General features: G+C 40.9%; 1 protein-coding gene across 1 annotated transcript; it reads left to right on the top strand.

The window, feature by feature from the left end:
* Positions 1–2,245: 2,245 nt before the first annotated feature.
* On the top strand, positions 2,246–13,290 carry LOC133378828 (L-amino-acid oxidase-like). Its single transcript, XM_061613444.1, has 7 exons — positions 2,246–2,258; positions 3,214–3,437; positions 6,756–6,862; positions 7,869–8,070; positions 9,390–9,443; positions 10,517–10,653; positions 12,513–13,290. The coding sequence occupies exons 1-7, from the start codon at positions 2,246–2,248 to the stop codon at positions 13,288–13,290; spliced, it is 1,515 nt and encodes a 504-aa protein (XP_061469428.1).
* Positions 13,291–19,064: the final 5,774 nt, after the last annotated feature.

Genomic DNA, 19,064 nt, shown 5'->3' with positions numbered 1-19,064 from the left:
ACCATGCTCTCATGGCAGGCATTTTGTGATTGGTGCCCCCTGCACTCTCTCAAAATTTGAAATGTGCCCTCTGGTATGAAAAAGGCAGTGATCCCTGGCTTGATTATATTTCAAAGATCTAGTGGTGGGAGAAATTTCAGGTATGAGGGACTGTAAATTCAGTTTTGGATTTCTTTGACACTGGAAGGGCAGTTTCTTCTTCCTAGGGACTAGCCAGGGTTCCACATCTTTTTGGCCTCCTTCTTATTTATTTATTAGTTAAAATACTTGTATACCACAATTTCTTTCTTTCTTTCTTTCTTTTTTTAAATCAAAGCGGAGTTTGGGGTCCCCGGTGTTAGCAGGGTTGTCCTGATAGGGGTACTTACGAGCATATATTTTGAGAATGTGGGCCAATTTCTGGTTTTGGGGGTAAGGCATTGAGGGAGATAGGGTCTTTTATTGGAAAGAGATTGGTACAAGATCCTAAGTTGTGTTTGGTGTCCCTGTTTTGTGAAGACAATGCTGAAATTTTATTTAAATCTTTATAATCTTTTTGTTGGTTTCAACTCGCTTAACTATCTCCCAGAGGTGGGAAGATGCTTCACACTATATAATGGATGTGTGGTACAAAAAGGTCTCACAAATTGACTCATGGACTTAAATTAAACAGGAGTGATGCTGTGTGTGTGTGTATGGACTTCGCTGCAGTTTGGTGGCCTTTTATAAATTACATGGATGAACATATGATATCTCATTGTTTTCCTGGGAAATATTACTTTATCTGGAAAAACTATTGAATTTTATTGGAAGGATATGTATAAGATGTTTACAATTATAGATACACAATAAAGATCACAAAATTTAAAAATTGCAGATCACCAGTTTATTATAACAGAAAGTGTTTATTTTAATTGTCTGTATAAGCTTAATGTCATACAAAAGTTTTCAGCAAACATTTAAAGTGTAATATATAAGACACCTATTGAATATCTATTGAAAGAGTGTTCCATAGCAGTGAGCCAATAACACTAAATGCTTGGTTTTGTGTCGATATCAAATGAAGCGCATTGACCTGAAGGAAAACCAGCAAGGTTCCTACAGATGCTGTTCTGCATCCTCTCTGTCTGGATTGTCATCTTCCTCGTTGAGTACTTCCAGTAAATCTATATTTAATGTTGCCAATAGTTGCACCACCTCTTTGCGATTCACTGTGGTAATTCTTTCCTTTAGTGTCGGTAATAATTTAGCCCATCTCTCTGTACATTTTTATAGGTTTTGCAATGTCTGAGTAATGCTTCTTAAAATGCTGTCATCACCCGTATCATTTTCCTCATCAGCAGGTCATCAGCCTTTGATTTACCATGTTATCTCTTTCTTTGCCTTGAGGCACTAAGCCTCAAGTCCCAATGGTGTAGTGCTGGTGGCATAATCGCCTTGAAATAGTTGGTCCACTTGCTTCCTTGTCCTGCTTGGGAGCCTTGCAACATCCTCTGTATATTTTTTTTCACTTATCTGGGGTTTGGCCAAATAATTTCCCCAGGGGGCTTAGAGGTGAGGAGTCCTTGGATTAGGTAATTATCATCATTCAATACTGCATCCACTCCCCACCCCCACACAAGTGGAGGTTATTTTAAATTAATAGATTTCATGCTTGATATATTTGTTTTTAAAATATTTTATAACCTGGTCTGAATCCACTCTAATCTAATGTATTCAAATCAATCAGTAAATATCCGTGTTGCAAGATAGCTGTTGTAGAGCAAGTTATGCCAAAACTTCCAACATTTCCTTTCCTGTGCTTGTAGAAAAGTAAGTTTTGACTATATGCAAGCTGAGTTTTTTCCTTAAAGTTTTATTAGGCCCTTAAAAATCTTACAGAATGTCCTAGTTCCAGAAAATCCACTGAGCAAAAGGTGAGGTGTTCTTGACCTCATTGATAAAGCATTCCAGATTTGGCTATGCATGTCTCTCTACTGAGATTCCCGAAGTATTAAAAATATTTTATTAGGAGATCCCTATATTGTGCCATCCAACTTGGTTGTGTGATGCTACACGCAACTATGTTGCACTTACTGTACTTCATGTGACCTTTTCCAGGTAGGTGTGTTTGGGCATTGCCCTATGAGAGGTTGGTCACTGAAAAGGTTTCAAATTGAGAAAGCCAGTTTTCTCCAGATGCTGAATCACTATTGGTTCATAGCCAGCCACATTCTGGCTATAAAATAAGAGCATTCACTTGCATCCTTACACAGACCATCAAACCATGGACCAATTCTGTAAGTCATTTATATTCCTTATAGAAATCATTTCAGGAGGCTAGTGTTCTCTAGATCATCAAATTATGGCTATGATCTTACGGACTGCCATTTGTTATTAACTATATAACTTTTATTATTATTATTATTATTAACAACTTTCTAGCAATAGAGTAAGCTGCCTAGGGACACTGTTGCATATGGATATTTGCAAGAAAACATTGGATAGACCTCTGTCAGGAAAGATTAAGGTATATGACAGCCTTTTCCAATTTGGTGCAATCCAGATATTTTGGAATACAACTCTTATCACCCCTGACCATTGGCCATGCTGACTGTGGCTGATAGGTATTGGAGTCCAACAACATCTGGAGGGCACCATGTTGAGGGAAGGCTGGTATATGATGTCCAGTGTGAGGACAAGGACATGGATCCATTAGGTCCTCCTTATTCTATGATTATGAAGTTCTTTTTTGAGTTCTTTGTCATCGTCTTCTCAATTGTAATGGTGCCTTTTTCTTCATCTTTATGAAAATGGATGATCTCTGGCATAAGAAGGGTCATATACTAAAACAAACAGGAATATGGAAGTTCTGAGGACACTCAGAACTTTGGCATGTGGTAGCAATTGCAGTTAAGGGAGGAGGAACAATTGGATGTAAAGGTCCAGTTTAATGTTTAGTTTTGGCTATGGATAGCTACATAGTTAGTAAGTTTGATTCTGTTGTGAGAAGAGGTTACAATAATACTTCTTTGATCAAATTGTAATATAGCACAATTAAAATGAAAATGAGCACAAGAGATCCACGCAGCTGGTGGTCAAACACTAACTGGTTATTTTAATGGAGTTAAATGATTTCAAGAAAATTCAAAATCAAAATGTGCCAAAAAACTTGACTCAAACAACCAAAAATTTTTTTTCTAGCTTTATGAACTTGCTTTCCCTGGTTTACATAAATCATTGCTTGTTTTGTAGCATTTTTCCCGTTCTTATGGCTTATGATAGCCTTGATTTCTCAAAATCATGCTGTGAACCATGAAGAATGGATGAAGTGTTTTGATGACCCGGACTATGATGAATTGTTAAATGTTGCCAGAAATGGGCTGAACAAGACTTCAAATCCAAAGACCATTGTGATCGTTGGGGCAGGAATAAGTGGGCTCACTGCTGCCAAATTGCTGAAAGATGCAGGACATCAGGTAATTATACTAAGGAAGACTGCAATCTTATATACCCTTTCCTTGGTGTCAAGGGGACTTGATTTCTTAGCAGATGACATATATAGGTTTGAGAAGCATAGGTCTTTAATCATGACAAAAGAGAGAAAGAAGGGTGCTATTAGTATGAATAGTTGCTATTTTCAGCATATGCAGGCTGATGTTACTCACATGTGCACGCACACGCACGCGCGCACACACACAAGCCTTCTACCAGATAACTTTGCTGAACAGCAGTGACTTCATAAAGGCAATACTGAACCGTGACTAAGCATAAAATTGAACCCAAGTTGTCCTCTTCCACATTAGTATCACACTTTTACTTAAGTGTGATACATGGGGATCCAATGCATGGGTGGGGGAGGGACATAGTGCCCATGTCACTTCCTGTTGCTCTGGCTCCAACCAGAAGTTCCAGTTCAGGTCCTCATGATATCAGCTTTCAGGCATAGCCTGAGTGAGCCTTCTGATATGCCAGTGCATTTCAATTGTCAGAATCCCAGATGTATATTACAGTTGTCATTACTGTTATATATTAAATACCAATGTATATCAGTATCAACTATCAGGTCCTGTCAAATGTATTTTATTGCCATTTCTAGATCCATACCTTGAGCTTCATAGTTTCATTATAACAATACTAGGCACTCTTTGGATTTGTGTAGTTTTTGTAGTTGTTAATAGTAGTAATAACAATAATGATAATAACAATAGCAATAATTTATTATGATTTATTTTATTATACATAAAATACAAATATTATTGCTATTTATTAATTTATGAATTTACATTTATGTCTCAAGGCAATTTACAGGCATACCATAAAAACAGCCAAAAAGTTTTAAAAACAGTACAAAAAAACCCAGAGCTTGGAAAATTACTTTAAAAAAGTAATAAATTACAGTTACAATTACATGGCCCAAAAAGGTAGTAATTATTGTTACAATTACAATTCAGTTACCTTTTTAAAAATACAAGGTGCTGGCTTTGGCTGCTGCACATCTAAGTAGCCTAAAACAACATTAAAAATAAACACACACATACAGAGGTAGTAGAATAATTCTTTTTATCCATAAGATAGCAATGGTGGTCTCTCTGCTGGTAACGGAGCTAGGGAGGGAGGCAGAGGCCACTACTCAGATCTTTGAACATCAAACCAAGTGCACCCTCTCCCACTCAGCTAGCAAGCATAATCTCTCTCACTTAACCACCTCCCGGACCCTCCCCTGCTACCAACTAAGGGACACTCATCCGAGCAAACATTTTCCCCTGAGATGCAAAAAAGTTAAAATACTGCAAATGCAGCACAGTAGCAAGAGAGGGTGGTGAAGATTACTTTGTTTGCCAAGTGCAAACACAGTATTCACACACATGCAAGTTGTCATCTTTCACCTCCACAGTTCTTTATCTCCATTCTGCAGCTGCCTCCTTCTCCTCCTTTATCCATGTTCTTGCCCTCCGGCTACTTTCTCCCCCCACTCCATTCTTCACCACCACCATCCATTTTTTAAAAGCAATTGTTTTCTCCACTCAACCCCTGTCTCACTCTCCACCTCCTCTCTCGTCACCTCCTATCCACCCACAGAACATGAGGGAAGAGCGACGCTGCACAGAAGCCCAGTTTGAGGCACATGATTTTCATCCACAAATCAGAGGAGCAGAAGACTTCCCCTGCTTCCCCCCCCAAAGTAATGCCCAAAAGTAATGCTGTAAACATTACAATTACTCCACAAAAGTAATAAAAGTACTCCTAGTTCTATTACAATCAAAATGTAAAGGAATTACCCACTCGTTCCTCAAAAAAGTAATGATTACAAGTAATTCGTTACTTGTAACGATTTACTTCCAAGCTCTGAAAACAACTGAAGATAGGTTTAGAAGCAATACAAAATGAATGCCTAAAGCAAGGCAAAGGTAAGGCAAAGTTGTTAAAACAAAAATGTTTTTGAATATTCATTTCAGCTCCATCTGCCCATATGAAACATACTGTCAGGTTGCTGTCTGCAAGTGACCCTAACTTGTATTTCTGACAGGTGTAATTTGTATGTTTGCTTTCATTTACAATAATGATGCTCACCATTTATAAAAGCCCTATTGAGTGTTCATACTGCTTTACTTATATTGGATTAGATCCAGAAAAAAAGAGTGCAATTCTGTGCACAAAAAAGGGTTTCCTGCCTCTTTCTCCTCACTGCAGCGCTTAGCACCCCCCCCCCAAAAAAACTTTGCTCCTGAGAGTCAGTGGACTCTTTGGAATGGAGCTGGAATGGATAGCAATACAGGGTAATCGAGATAATTCGGGCAAAGGATTAAGGCCCTCCTACCCTTTATGCTAAGGTCCCTATACAGATCATGATCCCCACATGTGTGTGAGTGTGTGTGTGTGACAGAGAGAGAGTGTGTGAGTGTGAGAGTGAGAGACTGCATTTAAGGGTGGAACGATGCAATTAAAGTCAACTGTAGTTTGGCCTTTAGCCACAATAACCACATTCTCAAGTGATGAATTCTAGATTAAAAAGCATTCTCACATGTCTTGCACTAATTGGAGACCATGGACTGTATCCAGCTAAGTTGTACTCAGAGTTGTAGACCAATTGAAATGAATTAATCTAAGTCATGCCCATTAACTTAAATGGGTCTACTCTGAGAAGGAGTAGCATTGGATCGAATCATTGGCTAGTAGAGCTGGAAGGGGCCTGTAAGGTCATTGAGCCCAACCCTTTGCCCATTACCCTACTGTACAATGAGGGTAGGAACATAAGACACTCCCTTATACTAAGTGAGAGTATTTGTCTGTCTACTCTAGGGTCATCAACTTTTTTGGGGTTTGTGGGCACATTTGCACACCAGAGAAATTGTCATGTGCACCACACATACATGTAGTGCAACCAAGGGCAAGCCATAACCAAGTCTATCAGCTATAATAGGATGCTTCTTTCAAGCCTAATTTCATCAGGAGGAGTAGCAAAGGATGCCAGGGAAGTCCTCTGTGGGCATATGTCCACTCATGCATGCGGTGAGGACCCCTGGCCTATTCCAACTCATCACGGGCAGTGGCCCTGCAGAATATGTTACAGAGGTCTTTCAGCTGCAATTTGAACCTTTTAGCTGGTGATGCCAAGGGCTGAATCTGGGACCTTCTGCCTGTAAAGCAGGTGCTCTATAACAGAGCTATTGCCCCTTCTTTGGTGGTGTATAGTTATGTTTATTGTGTATGTGTATCGTGTACAGTAATGCTTATTTCCAGAGCAGCAATCTGTAAGGAAGTGGCAGAGTGAAACAAAAACCATTTTTTCCTAGGTTCAGATTCTGGAAGCCAGTGACCGTGTGGGGGGTCGGATAAAGACCCACCGTGAGAAGGACTGGTATTTGGATGTGGGACCTATGCGTCTGCCCAAGGCACAAAAGTAAGGAAGAAAGCCATGGTACCAACCATGCACTAAATTAATTCTATTTTAGAAACATCAGCAGAGAATCGGGGCTAAAGAGGGTCCCTTGACATCCTTTACAGAGCAGTAATCCGCTGCTGAGGTTTAGACGGTGGATTCAGTCTCTGGTATTTCAGTGGTCATTTGATTGAGCAGTTAACCAGTTGCCCTTCTGTCTTATATGGCTATGTGATTTTGCTGTTACTGTTTTGTTTTTAGTGACATCATTTTATTGTGCTTTAATTATAATGTTTTACCGATGGAAACTGCATTGAGATGGAAAGTTGGAAATTTCAATACTATTTCTTGTGGATACTTGAACGAGAAAGAACTGAATGATCTGTGCTAGAGTATTTCCATTATAAGAACATAAGAAGGGCCCTGCTGTGTCACAGCAAAGGCTCATCTGGTTCAGCATCCTGTTCTCGCAATGCCAACCAGATGCCTATGGGAATCCTGCAAGCAGGACCTGAGCATAATAGCTTCTCCCCACTTGTGATTCCCAGCAAATGTTATTCAGAGGCATAGAGCCTCTGTTACTGGAGGTAGCAGATAGCTACCATGACTAGTAGCCATAGATAGCCTTATCTCTATGAATTTGTCTAATCTCCTTTCAAAATTGTCCAAACTAATGGCCATCACTAAGTCCTGTGGTAGCAAATTCCAGAATTTAACATACTTATTTGATCCTAGATTTAGCCTTCCTTCCCTTCCAGAAAACAGCTGCCAGTGTGATTTTTGAGCTTTGAGTAAGCATATGCATGAGCAGCCTAGGCAGCTAAATTGGGGAGAGGAAATGACCATACAGTACCTGTTGCATTTTGCATGTGGCCAGGCTATCCAATATTATTTGCTCTTCCAGTTTGCAGGAATTTGGTTAATGATTTCCAGTATGCTAGCATCGCTGAATATGAAATTATCATATCCTATTGTTTTGTATTATATTTTTAAACAAACATTTTCTTACTCCTTTCCCCCCCCCCAGAATTATTCGTGAATATCTTAAGAAATTCAACCTCTCATTAAACCCGTTTGTTCAGACTGATAAGAATGCCTGGTATTTGGTTAGAAATAGAAAGGAAAGAGTGGGAGCTGTGAGTGAAAACGCTGGGCTTTTGGGATATCAAGTGGCTCCCAGTGAGAGGGGAAAGTCTGCCGATCAACTCTACCGCGAAACACTGGATAAGGTAGGTGCATTGAGAAGAGGACCTTGTAGTTATGTATTCATATATCAGCCTGCCTATGTCCTAAGGTCTTCTGGAAAGGCCCTGCTCCAAGCACCCTCTTTAAATTACATAAGAACATAAGAAGAGCCCTGCTGGATCAGGCCAATAGCGTATCTAGTCCAGCATGCCTATGGGGAACGTGAAAGCATGACCTGAGCGCAGCAGCCACTCTCTCCGCTCCTTGCGATTTACCAACAACTGGCATCTTGAGGCATACCACCTCAGAAAGTTGAGGTTGGTGTGCTCTTTGGTAGAGGTATGATACACTTCTACAAAGGCGAGGGCCGTTGTGGTGGTGCTCTGATTTTGCAATGCCTATCCAAAGGAAGAAAGCCAGTGTGGTGTAATGGTTAGAGTGTTGGACTATGACCTGGGAGACCAGAGTTCGAATCCCCACACAGCCATGAAGCTCACTGGGTGACCTTGGGCCAGTCATTGCCTCTCAGCCTCAGAGGAAGGCAATGGTAAACCCCCTCTGAATACCGCTTACCATGAAAACCCTCTTCATAGGGTGGCCATAAGTCAGAATCGACTTGAAGGCAGTCCATTTCCATTATTTTTTATCCAAAAGAAGTTTGCCTGGCACTGACTTTACAAGCTTTTGGGGATCAGATGAAGGCTTTCCCAGTAGCCCAAGCATATTAGATGGTTGATCCTTGGAGGCATTTTCTAGTCTGGTGTGTTTCCCCCCCCCACTGTTTGTGTTGCCTTCTTGTATTTTGTTATGCTTCTTTGTTGGTTTTATGTTGTGTTCATAATATGTTGGGCAAATTAATTTTATTCACACTTTGGTACACCACTCTGGCATCTTTTGGTTAAGGGTTATTAAGAAATGTTGTTAAATAAATAAATAATGCAACTCATATCCTTCATTTCACACATAAGGTAATTCCTATAATTCTCTGCATGGATATTATTTCCATGTTGGGAACCTGCAGTGCATGAAGTGATGCCAAATACAGTTTGCTTCTCAAATGTTACCCCAAAGTCTCATTGGTTTCAAACCAACATAGCAATGATAGGAATGGGGTGCCATTAAGGAAAATGCAAGCTCCAAACTCCCTTGGGAACTTGGAACTAATTGAATCTGGGCTGTTATTTTTTTATATAGCGTCATCAGTGTATATAAGTTAATGTAAAAATCACTTGATAAATCATCACATGTGCCCAGTGCAGTTTTTCTTAACTTTGAAAACTGAATAAAAGTTTAAAGGGGGTGGGGGAGATTTTGAATATTTCCTTATGCTTATCTGCTACCTATATTTATGTTTCCTGTCCAGGTGACAAAAAACTGCACAGTTTTGAAGAACAAATATGATTCATACAACACCATTGTAAGTAAAGTGTGCATTTGTTTGTCTGTAGTGTTTTTTCACTATTATCTGGATTATTACTCTTGTGCAGGCTATAACAGCCCATGTATTTTCACTAAAAGTGAAAACACAACTGCACACACTTTGTTCTTCTTGTTGTTCATGGGTTCACAGTTCCAGTGACTGGCCTGAGTGCTAAAATTCTTATCAGGCCCATAAAATCTTGGCTGGCTGGAAAGTGGCTGAAGAAGGCAAAGCTCTTAAACCAGCGATGGGGAACCTGTGGCCCTCCAGATATTGTTGGACTACAACTCCCATCAAGCCTGACCATTGGTCATGCTGGCTGGGGCTGATGGAAATTAGAGTCTAAGAATATCTGGAGGGCTGTCAGATGTTTCCAGTCTTTGGCTTAAAAATGGTCTGTCACTGTGTTCTTTAAAAGAGGGCACACCTACACTATAAACCTAGACATTAAATATCATGGCTCCCAGTAGACGTTAAATATCATGGTCTTCCAGTAGAAGCCCTGCACATTGTAGTTTTGGATAGATGCTAAGCATTTGATTAGAAATCCCCTATTTCTTTGAGGAGAGAAGTCCCGCAGAGAACAACAATACCCAGAGTGGTAAGTACCTGTAGATACACAGCATAAACATGACCAAAATGTGGTGGTCTCTATTGTACCTCCCTTTATCTCCTCATGTCATATGAAAAGAGGTAGAACTATATTGGATATGAAGGGCCACAATCCAAAACACCATGTTGCTGTGGTCCAAAGTATCTCTTGAATCTTCACCTTTCTTTCCTTGTTTTCAGTAGTTATAGAACACTGAAGTGGAAACACCCAGGAAACTTTGTCGCCATCTGCTAAGCAAAATAAATTTCTTGTAGTCAATATGAGTTTGATGGTTGTTTTTAGCAGCTACGATTTAACTACACTCGGAACCAGCCAACCTCCAATACTTTATTTTTTAAAATATATTGGGCTAACAGTAATACAAACTGAGGATAAATTAGTGGGAGTTAAAAAAAAGGAAAGCATGTGTACTTTTACCCAGCCTTTCCCCAGGTAACTGCCCATTTCCTCCTAACAGGAATACTTAACTAAAGAAGGAAATCTGAGCAGCGGAGCAGTGGACATGATTGGCGACCTCTTGAATGAAGATGCTGGGTTCTATACTTCATTTCTCAACTCTGTTTTGGAATATGTGACCTTCTTTGATGATGACAGGTAAAGGGAGGGGATTTTGAATTCCCTTGATGAATTTGGTAACTGAGTAGGGTTGGGCAAATCAGTCAACATTGGTTTCTCTCAGGTTCTCATTTTTACGATCTTAAGTTTTAGTTGTCCGCATTTCCACATCAGCTTGCAGATTTTTTTTAAGTCCTCATAAAAATTTTACTGTTCATTTCTCCAAACATGCACTTTTTTAATATGCCATTATGCCTAATATAACTTTTTGGGAACAATTTCTTCTAATGTGATGCATGCTTATTTTCACTAATATACACATATTTACACACACTTTCCTCTAATATACACATTTTTGTACACATTATTTGGTTGGCGAACAGAATCTCGAAATTTGGAGAGGCATGAATTTCAGAGGGTAGCTGTGTTTCAGTTGGCGTGTTGTTTTGGGAAGTGTGAAATATATGGGTTCACATTAAAATGAAAAGAGAACCAAATTTCCCCCCCATCCCAAATATGGAAGGAGCATTTGTCTTTATTGGGGGTAAGGATATCATTTTATCACCTAAGCTGGCTAGCACTTAGCTTAAAAATCCAATAGCCTGGGTCAGGATGCAGAGGTTAGGTGTATTTCCAATTACAGGCCAGCAGTTCTTTGTTTTTGTGACTTGTTTTCATGTTGTTTGATGGCTTACAGTTGGCTCCAGTGAAACACATTGCTTCTGAGGTTATGTGAGGTGGCATGGCATTTCTATCTACGTTGGCTCGTTCACACATGCAAGTCACCACTGGATGCTGCAATCATCAACTGATGAACATGCATGTGTGAACAAGACTCCAACTGGGGACATGCAGGGAAAGTATGTGGGAAAGGTCAATAAATGGGTGTCTGCATTTTTGAAAGATCAGTCATGAATCTGGCATAACATGTGTGAAAAGCTCCTAGGGTGATCTCTCCATGCTATTTGCACATGGTTATTTGAATCAACAGCAATACTTGCACACACATTTCTGGCCATTTCCTATTTCCCTGAATAGTGTTATGTAATGCCAGAAGCTGGCCTGACAGTACATCCAGACCACCATTTTTTCATGCCATCTTTTAAAGAAGATCACAAAAGGAGATGGCAACATTGCCTATGTTGCATCTCAGGATCAAGCTAGACATGATATTAATTGCATGGAAGCCATTAGTGTGCACATTTTTATATAAAAAAGGTATATGGTGAGGTTTTAAAATCCTTTTCTATCCCACTGTGGCCCCAACAAAATACCTCTTTCTCCCGACAGGAGGTTTCCATACTCACCAATGAAAACTTCACTTCTGGTTCTAATAGCAAATTTTTCATGGGAGCTTGTTTTTTTCAGTGGGACCTTTGGGAAACCAGTGTAGATGATCTGAATAATGAGCATGATGAATGGAATGGCTGGCTTTAGAAGGAGGGTTGTAGACTGGCAGAGCCTGCCTTGCCATTAGGCAGAGTGAGGTAGCCATCTCAGGTGGCAGATGCTGGAGGCAGGGAGTGGCAGCAAAGTGTTGGAGTCCTTTGCTTTGGGTATCAAAATGTCTTAGAGCAACTCTGTAGATTGAGGTAAAAGGGCTGAAGGTGTCACAAGGGAAGGTCAGAGATCCATATGAGGAAACACATAACAATAAGTAGTGACACACTGAGGGACAAAACTGAAGTGAAATATGACGGGTGTGCTATTCTGGATACATCATAAATACTTCAATAACAGGAGTCACCAAAGTTATATGTCATTCTGCTTTTGAAACAACTTAGGAAATATAAATGTTGCAACAAATACATTTTGCTTTGCTTGCTCAGATGTTCAATTAGTTTCTCTCTTTCTTTGTTTTCCTGTTCTCTGTCCTCCTGATACTTCAACCTCCTCAGTTTTGAGGAAATCACAGGTGGATTTGACCAGCTCCCCAACAGCTTCTCCCAGGAAATGCCTGGGACAATCAGTTTAAACAGCAGAGTAGAGAAAATCTTTCGCTTAGGCAAGAAAGTGAGGGTGTTTTACCACAAGCTGGGCAAAGGTGCCTTGTCGTATCTGACCGCCGACTACGTCCTCGTCACCGCAACTGCTAAAGCCACACGACTCATCAAGTTCCAGCCGCCTCTTTCCCATTCAAAGGCTCATGCTCTGCGCTCTTTTCATTACGCAAGTTCTACCAAAATTGGCTTGGCCTGCACAGACAAATTTTGGGAGAAAGACGGCATCCGAGGTGGGAAGTCGATCACAGATCACCCTTCCCGCATAATCTACTACCCAAACCATAACTTCTCTAGCGGCCTTGGGGTACTCCTGGCATCTTACACCTGGAATGATGACGCTGACTTTTTTGTTCCCCTCAGTGAGGAAAAGTGTGTTGACGTAGTAATGGATGACCTGTCAGAAATCCACAATGTGACCAAGGATTACCTCAAATCTGTTTGCAACAGGCATGTGGTGCAGAAATGGGCCCTAGATAAGTTTTCCATGGCAGCCTTTGCCTCTCCTACTCCATACCAGTTTAGCAAATTTTTCAAGACTTTGTTTCAGAATGAAGGGAGAGTGTACTTCGCAGGAGAGCACACAGCCCACCCTCATGCTTGGATTGACACTGCAATGAAATCTGCTATAAGGGCAGCAAGTAACATTCATCTCAATGCCAGATCTATATTGTAGGAGTTGCATAAGCAAGCTTAGGTGATGGCTATCATCTTCATGAAAAGGAAAGGTCAATTACTTTATGGGCTTTGCTCTCAATCTTGTAACAGTGGCTGCCCTCTTGGCTGTAGGATGACATAAAGGAGCAGAAACCAATTCCCTGTTCATCCTCTGTGCCGCCCAATTTGCTCATAATGACATATCGCTATCAAATGTCCTCCCTTGTCATCTGTTTTGAGCTTTTAAAAACTGTTTTAAATATGTGTTTCATTGTATTTTATTGTATTTTATATTGATTGTTGTGAACCGCCCAGGGAGCTTCGGCTATGGGCGGTATATAAATTTAATAAAATGAAATGAAATGAAATGTTTTTCATTTTGACAGTTCTCTTTTTGTTTTTGTTTCGCCATTACAGTTTAGACTCTTTATAAAAGGGCTGGGGAACCTGTCAGCCTCTGGATGCCATTGAGCTACAATTCCCATCATCCCTGAGCATTGGCCATACTGGCAGGGTCTGAAGGGAGTTGAAGTCCAACATGTGGAGAGCCACCAGTTCCCTAACCCTGTTTTATAATTTAGAGGGGGCAAGGGTGGGGATGCATGTAACATTGAACTCCACAATCACAGTTTTCCTACAATAGTAGGCAACATAATTGATTTTACTAAAATAGTAATGATAATAGTCAGAGCCCTTGGTATGTTTTCATGTTCCTGTCAGATACCATAGCAACACTGATGCTGTATCACCCCCAAACAACGATGTAAATAAATACTAATTATAAATCTGTTCAGCTGTGATTTGTAGCTTGACACCATGAAAAAACTGGCTGGTTTGAATGTGGAAAGCTCACATTGAATGCACCTCTTAAATGCAGAGGTTCTTGGATGACTGCTAGATTCCTCCTTCCTCTCTCTCCCTCCTTTGCACACCACCATTCTAATTATTTTCACATTTTCATTTACTGAGGCGACCTACAGAAAGAATGAAATAAATGCATTAAGCCTCCCAGTTGTAAATTACACAAGCATGGAAAAAGTGTTAAGAGCAACAGTTTTAATCACTATCCCCCCCTTTAAAAGGCAGAGGTACTGATCAGAAGCCAGTTTAACAAGGAAGGCCCTCACATCTCTATGCACTTACCTGGGAGCAAGTCCCATTAAACCCAATGGAGCTTCCTTCTGCATAGACATGTATTGGACTACAGCCTTATTCAGCTTCCAATCCTTATCTTTGAATGGAATCTACAAGTGAACTTCTACATCCAGCCTCAGTTTTGTACTTTTAAAAAAATTATTTTTCCTCATCCCTCTTATCTCCCTCCCCGTTTTGTGTAACACCCAGGCTGATGAAGAGTTCCCGTTCAAGAAAAGGTTACAAAGTTTGGGTCTTTTTAGCTTAGTTAGCTTTTTAAAAAGTGAGTAAGGGAACATGTTAGAGGTGTACAAAATTATGCATGATGTGGAGAAAGTGGATAGAGAGTTTTTTTGGCCATCTTTCATAATACTAGAAACCAAGGTCATACAATGAAGCTGAATGGTGAGAGATTCAAAATAGACAAAAGGAAGTACTTCTTCATACAGCACATAGTAAAGCTATGAAATTCACCACCACAAATGTACTGTGATGGCTGCCAACTTAGAATGGTTTTAAAAGGGAATTTGACATATCCATGGAGGAGAGGGCTAACTTGCTGATGGCTCTGTTACTTAAGAGTATCATAAGCAACCTGCATCTGTGAATACCATTTGCTGGAAATCACAAGTGGGAAGAGCGCTGTTGCACTTATGTCCTGTTTGTGGGTTTCCTGTAGGCATCTGGGTGGCCACTGTGGGAACAGAACTCTGGATTATGTAAGAAACGTGGTTTTCCTCAAGGGAAAAACCCCCTATGAGACCCCAAAAAGGTCCCCTGTGGAAGACCCACGACAGAGACAATTGTGAAGCAGTTATAAAGCTTTATTTCGTTCTTGCAAGAGCGGGTGCCAACCATAAGGTAGGCACACCCAAATGACATTGGTACAAATCTTTTATCCTCTAGCCCGACGCAGTGGGTCCCTCCCTTGTTTCCTCATTGGACAGAGTACTCCAAGGTTCACAGACTATCAGAGCCGCCTGTCCCTGTCACATGAAACTCCTCCCCTGTTTACATCTCCCACTCCTCAGTTTTAGGCTACCTTATACCCTTATTTATTATTTCCCATATATGGTATATTGCTCCCCTCCCCTCCTCATTAACTAAGCATAAAAACTCCCTTTACATCAAGCAAAGCAATGAAGGACTAAAAACATCAGCTGAATTAGTCAAGTGTAAATCCCCTTTCTATTTTGAAGTGGAACTTGACCACAAACTGTCTGTTCTGGCTGCTTTTATTTGAACTTCAGACAGATGTCCTATTCTAAGAAAAAGCCCCTTTTCTCTACTTATGTTAACTAGTCTCTTTAGAATATGTGTTACAAGCAGTCTATCAATTTATTAAGCACTTATTCTTAACAATAAAAATCACATATTATTTATCCTTAGAATATTCTGAAAAAGCAACACAATATATACACTTCTCACAGATTAGATGGGCCTTTGAGCTGATCCAGTTGAGCTCTTATATTTTTATATGTGAGCTAGGGTCTATGCCCCTGCTTGCTTTACTCACCAACCTTGCCTACCCCCATCCCCCACCAATGTTCTTTTGCCAGCCCCTCCTTTTGCAGGTCTCCAAAGCCACCCACCCTTCCCTTTACAGGTCGCCAAAGCCACTCCTTCCTTTTATACCTGCCTGCGTGCCTGCCTCAGAAGTCTGTCATCATGTTATAGTTTGCAGTGCCACCTGTCAGCAGCCAAGCAAACTGCTGTGTGATGACATTCTTAGACAAATATAGAATAGGAGAAAGAAAGGTAGCCATGTTGGCCCATATGAAAAAAATCCCAAACAGTCACAATACACAGCAGGATAGCTGATTTTGTCTACCCAAACATTTCCCAGCAGTCCCTGAATTGGGAAGGGGGCTGGAGCTGAAATAACCCTGGATAGTGATTCCTTGGTGGCTCTCCAGGCATGGAATCCCTACACTCCCATCACTTGCCCTGTTTTCCAACCTTCTTGAGTGTATGTGCTTGGCTGGAATGCATCCTTGAACTCTGATAATAACTCTTGTTTACCTGGGTGGAAGATAGAGAGGGGTATAGAAGCTAGCCTACTGTACAAAGGTAAATTTTGTTGCTCTGCTCACTTTGCCTCTGACCCTCCCACTATTAGGATGTGCCCCACTGAAGCTTGCCCAGAAGGGAATGTGTTCCTCATGTTGAAAAATATTCCCCAAAGATGAATTAGAATGTGCCATTCAATCGATTGGGATGGGGAACCTCAGACCGTAGGGCTTAATGCGGCCCTCCAGGCCTCTCTGTCTGGCCCCCAGAACTCTACCCAGACTATACCCGTCTCCCCAGGCCACACCTCTAACTGGCTCTGCTTTATACTCAAAGTGGTTTTATCTGGCTGGAATGTGTCCTTGAACTATGATAATGCTTCTTGGTTGTCTGGGTGGAGGATAGAGAGGGGTGTGCGAGTGTGTGTAAAAACTAGCCCACTGTACAAAGGCAAAATTTCCATTTATGGTCTGGCTTAGCATTAAGTCCAAACCCAGGCATGTTGTCTCCCCCCACACACACACAAGCCAAGAGTGGTAAGAATAACCCTTTGGCTACAACTTGTGGTTTGTTTGGAGAGAGAAAAAAACTCCCAAGAACCTATGTCTAGATGTAACACTAGGGATGGGGGTGAAATTAAATTCAGTATGCATTTAAAGATAAACCTACATAATTTGCACTTTCCAAAATAATATGAGAACCAAAATCAGCTATCCTTTGAAATTCGTACTTCCCCAAATTTTGCAATGCAGTTCTCCAGCCAAGTAATGTGTACAAAAATGCATACATAAGGCCCCATTTGCACTGTACTTTTAAAGCACTATTACATCACTTTCACTGTCATGGCTTACCCCCCAAAATTCTGAGAGTTGGTATGAGACCCCCCGTTCCCCTCACAGAGCTACTATTCCCAGGAAGGAGGGTTGACTTTTAAACCACTGGGAATTCTATAGAATTCAAATTGTACTGCAATAAAATGCAATTAACACTTAAAAGAAGCAATGAAAATACAATTAAAAATCAGTCTTTAATGCAATGGATGTGCCATCTCCCATCTTCAACCACAAATCCACAGATTCATGGATCACCTGAATGAAGCTCATGGACCACTAGTGGTCCACAGATCACAGTTTGGGAACCCCAGTATCATGAGAAATTTGTAGTAAATTGCTGATGAATTTTCAAGAGGACTTCTTTTTTAAAAAAAATGCAAACACGATGTGGAAATGTGAAAAGCTGAACCTACTAAGGCTGGAAACAGAAGAAACGCAGAGAAACTAAAATGGATCCCTATGAAGCCCATCCCTATGAAATGCTAAACCAGACCATGTTAGCTCCCAGTGATGCAGCAGGAGCAGGGGAGGCGTGAAGCGCCCACAACTTCAGCTGTGTGCACCAGCAGGCTGCATATTCACCTTTAAAACATAGTTAAATTTAACTATGGTTTAAACTTAAAGTGGCATGTGAACTGTATGTGTATGTCAGGCACATATGTGTACACACTAGGTATCATTCATGAAGGGTGTGTTTGTTTGTTTATAGTTTTGGTGTTCATAGTCCACCCTTCACTCAAGAGTCCCAGGGCATTTCACATAATGGGCATTATGCCTGAGGGAAGGCAATGCACTATCAAAGGTTGGTCAAAAAAAAGTTTGCAGGTGACAAACCAGTTTTCTTGGATTCTGAGTCACATTGCCTTGGCTCTCAGCATCAGTGGCCCTCTATAAAACGAGACAGCTCGCTTTGCTGGCTTCAATTGACTTTCAGACATGGACCGCTTCAGTAAGTGATTTCATTTCCTCTGAGTTTTTGTGAGGCTTAGAGAGCAGAATAGCTTGTAGCTCACTGGCATATAGTATAGTCATAAAGCCCTTCCACTTGAGGAGCTGGGCTAGGGAAGAACTCTGCCTGAGACCCTCTGTAGTCAGAAAAGACTAGATGGACCAACAATCTGAGAAGAAATGAATCAGCAAGGTTTTTATCAGTTAGCAGTAATGGACAGCGTGGTGGGGCAAGGGACACTTGCCTGGCCTCCCAACAGCTGAGTCGTTACTGCGGGAAGGAGAGGGGGAAGGATGAGGCAGCAGGGAGGTCAGTGTGGTGCAAAGGCACCAGTGAAACCAATCTGGCACTGCCCTGAGCTGACCTCCTCGCTGTCTCACCCCTCTCCTTCCCGGTAAGCAGCAGTGATCCCACAATTGAATCTGCTACTGCAAGTTAGTGGAGAGATGGTGACTGAAAATGGTTAATTTTTGCATTACAAAAAGGCTCAAACATTTCTACAGCTGCCAGAAAAATTGACACCAAATCAGTCTGCCTCCCTATACACTGGGGATGGTTTTTAAAATTAATTAGTTTATATTTTGCTCCCAATCAAAGGGATTCAGTATGCTAATATTGGTATTTCTCCTCCATTTTTGCTACTATTTATTCAGCTCTTCTGGGTTTATTCAGTGGATTTTTTCCACACTTGGTGCAACAAACATCAAGGAGCTCTGGGCCAAAGAGTGTCCAATCCTCTCAAGCAGATTTGGCCCAGGAGACCACAGAAGGGAGAGAGAATCAGCTTAAATTGCCTCCCTTCCCCTTTTCATTCATGGAAGCTTTTGCTTGATCAGAAAGCCTTCCATTAGCTGAGGAACACTAATG

This window comes from Rhineura floridana, chromosome 3 (genome assembly GCF_030035675.1).
Source record: "Rhineura floridana isolate rRhiFlo1 chromosome 3, rRhiFlo1.hap2, whole genome shotgun sequence".
Classification (NCBI taxonomy): domain Eukaryota; kingdom Metazoa; phylum Chordata; class Lepidosauria; order Squamata; family Rhineuridae; genus Rhineura; species Rhineura floridana.
Note: the sequence above shows the minus strand (reverse complement) of the source record. Positions and strands in the feature narration are given on the sequence as shown.

Coding starts and splice junctions, on each gene's coding strand:
- LOC133378828 (XM_061613444.1), top strand. Junction 6,863..7,868: donor CGTCTGCCCAAGGCACAAAA/GTAAGGAAGAAA, acceptor CCCCCCCCCCAG/AATTATTCGTGAATATCTTA. Junction 9,444..10,516: donor ATGATTCATACAACACCATT/GTAAGTAAAGTG, acceptor TCCTCCTAACAG/GAATACTTAACTAAAGAAGG.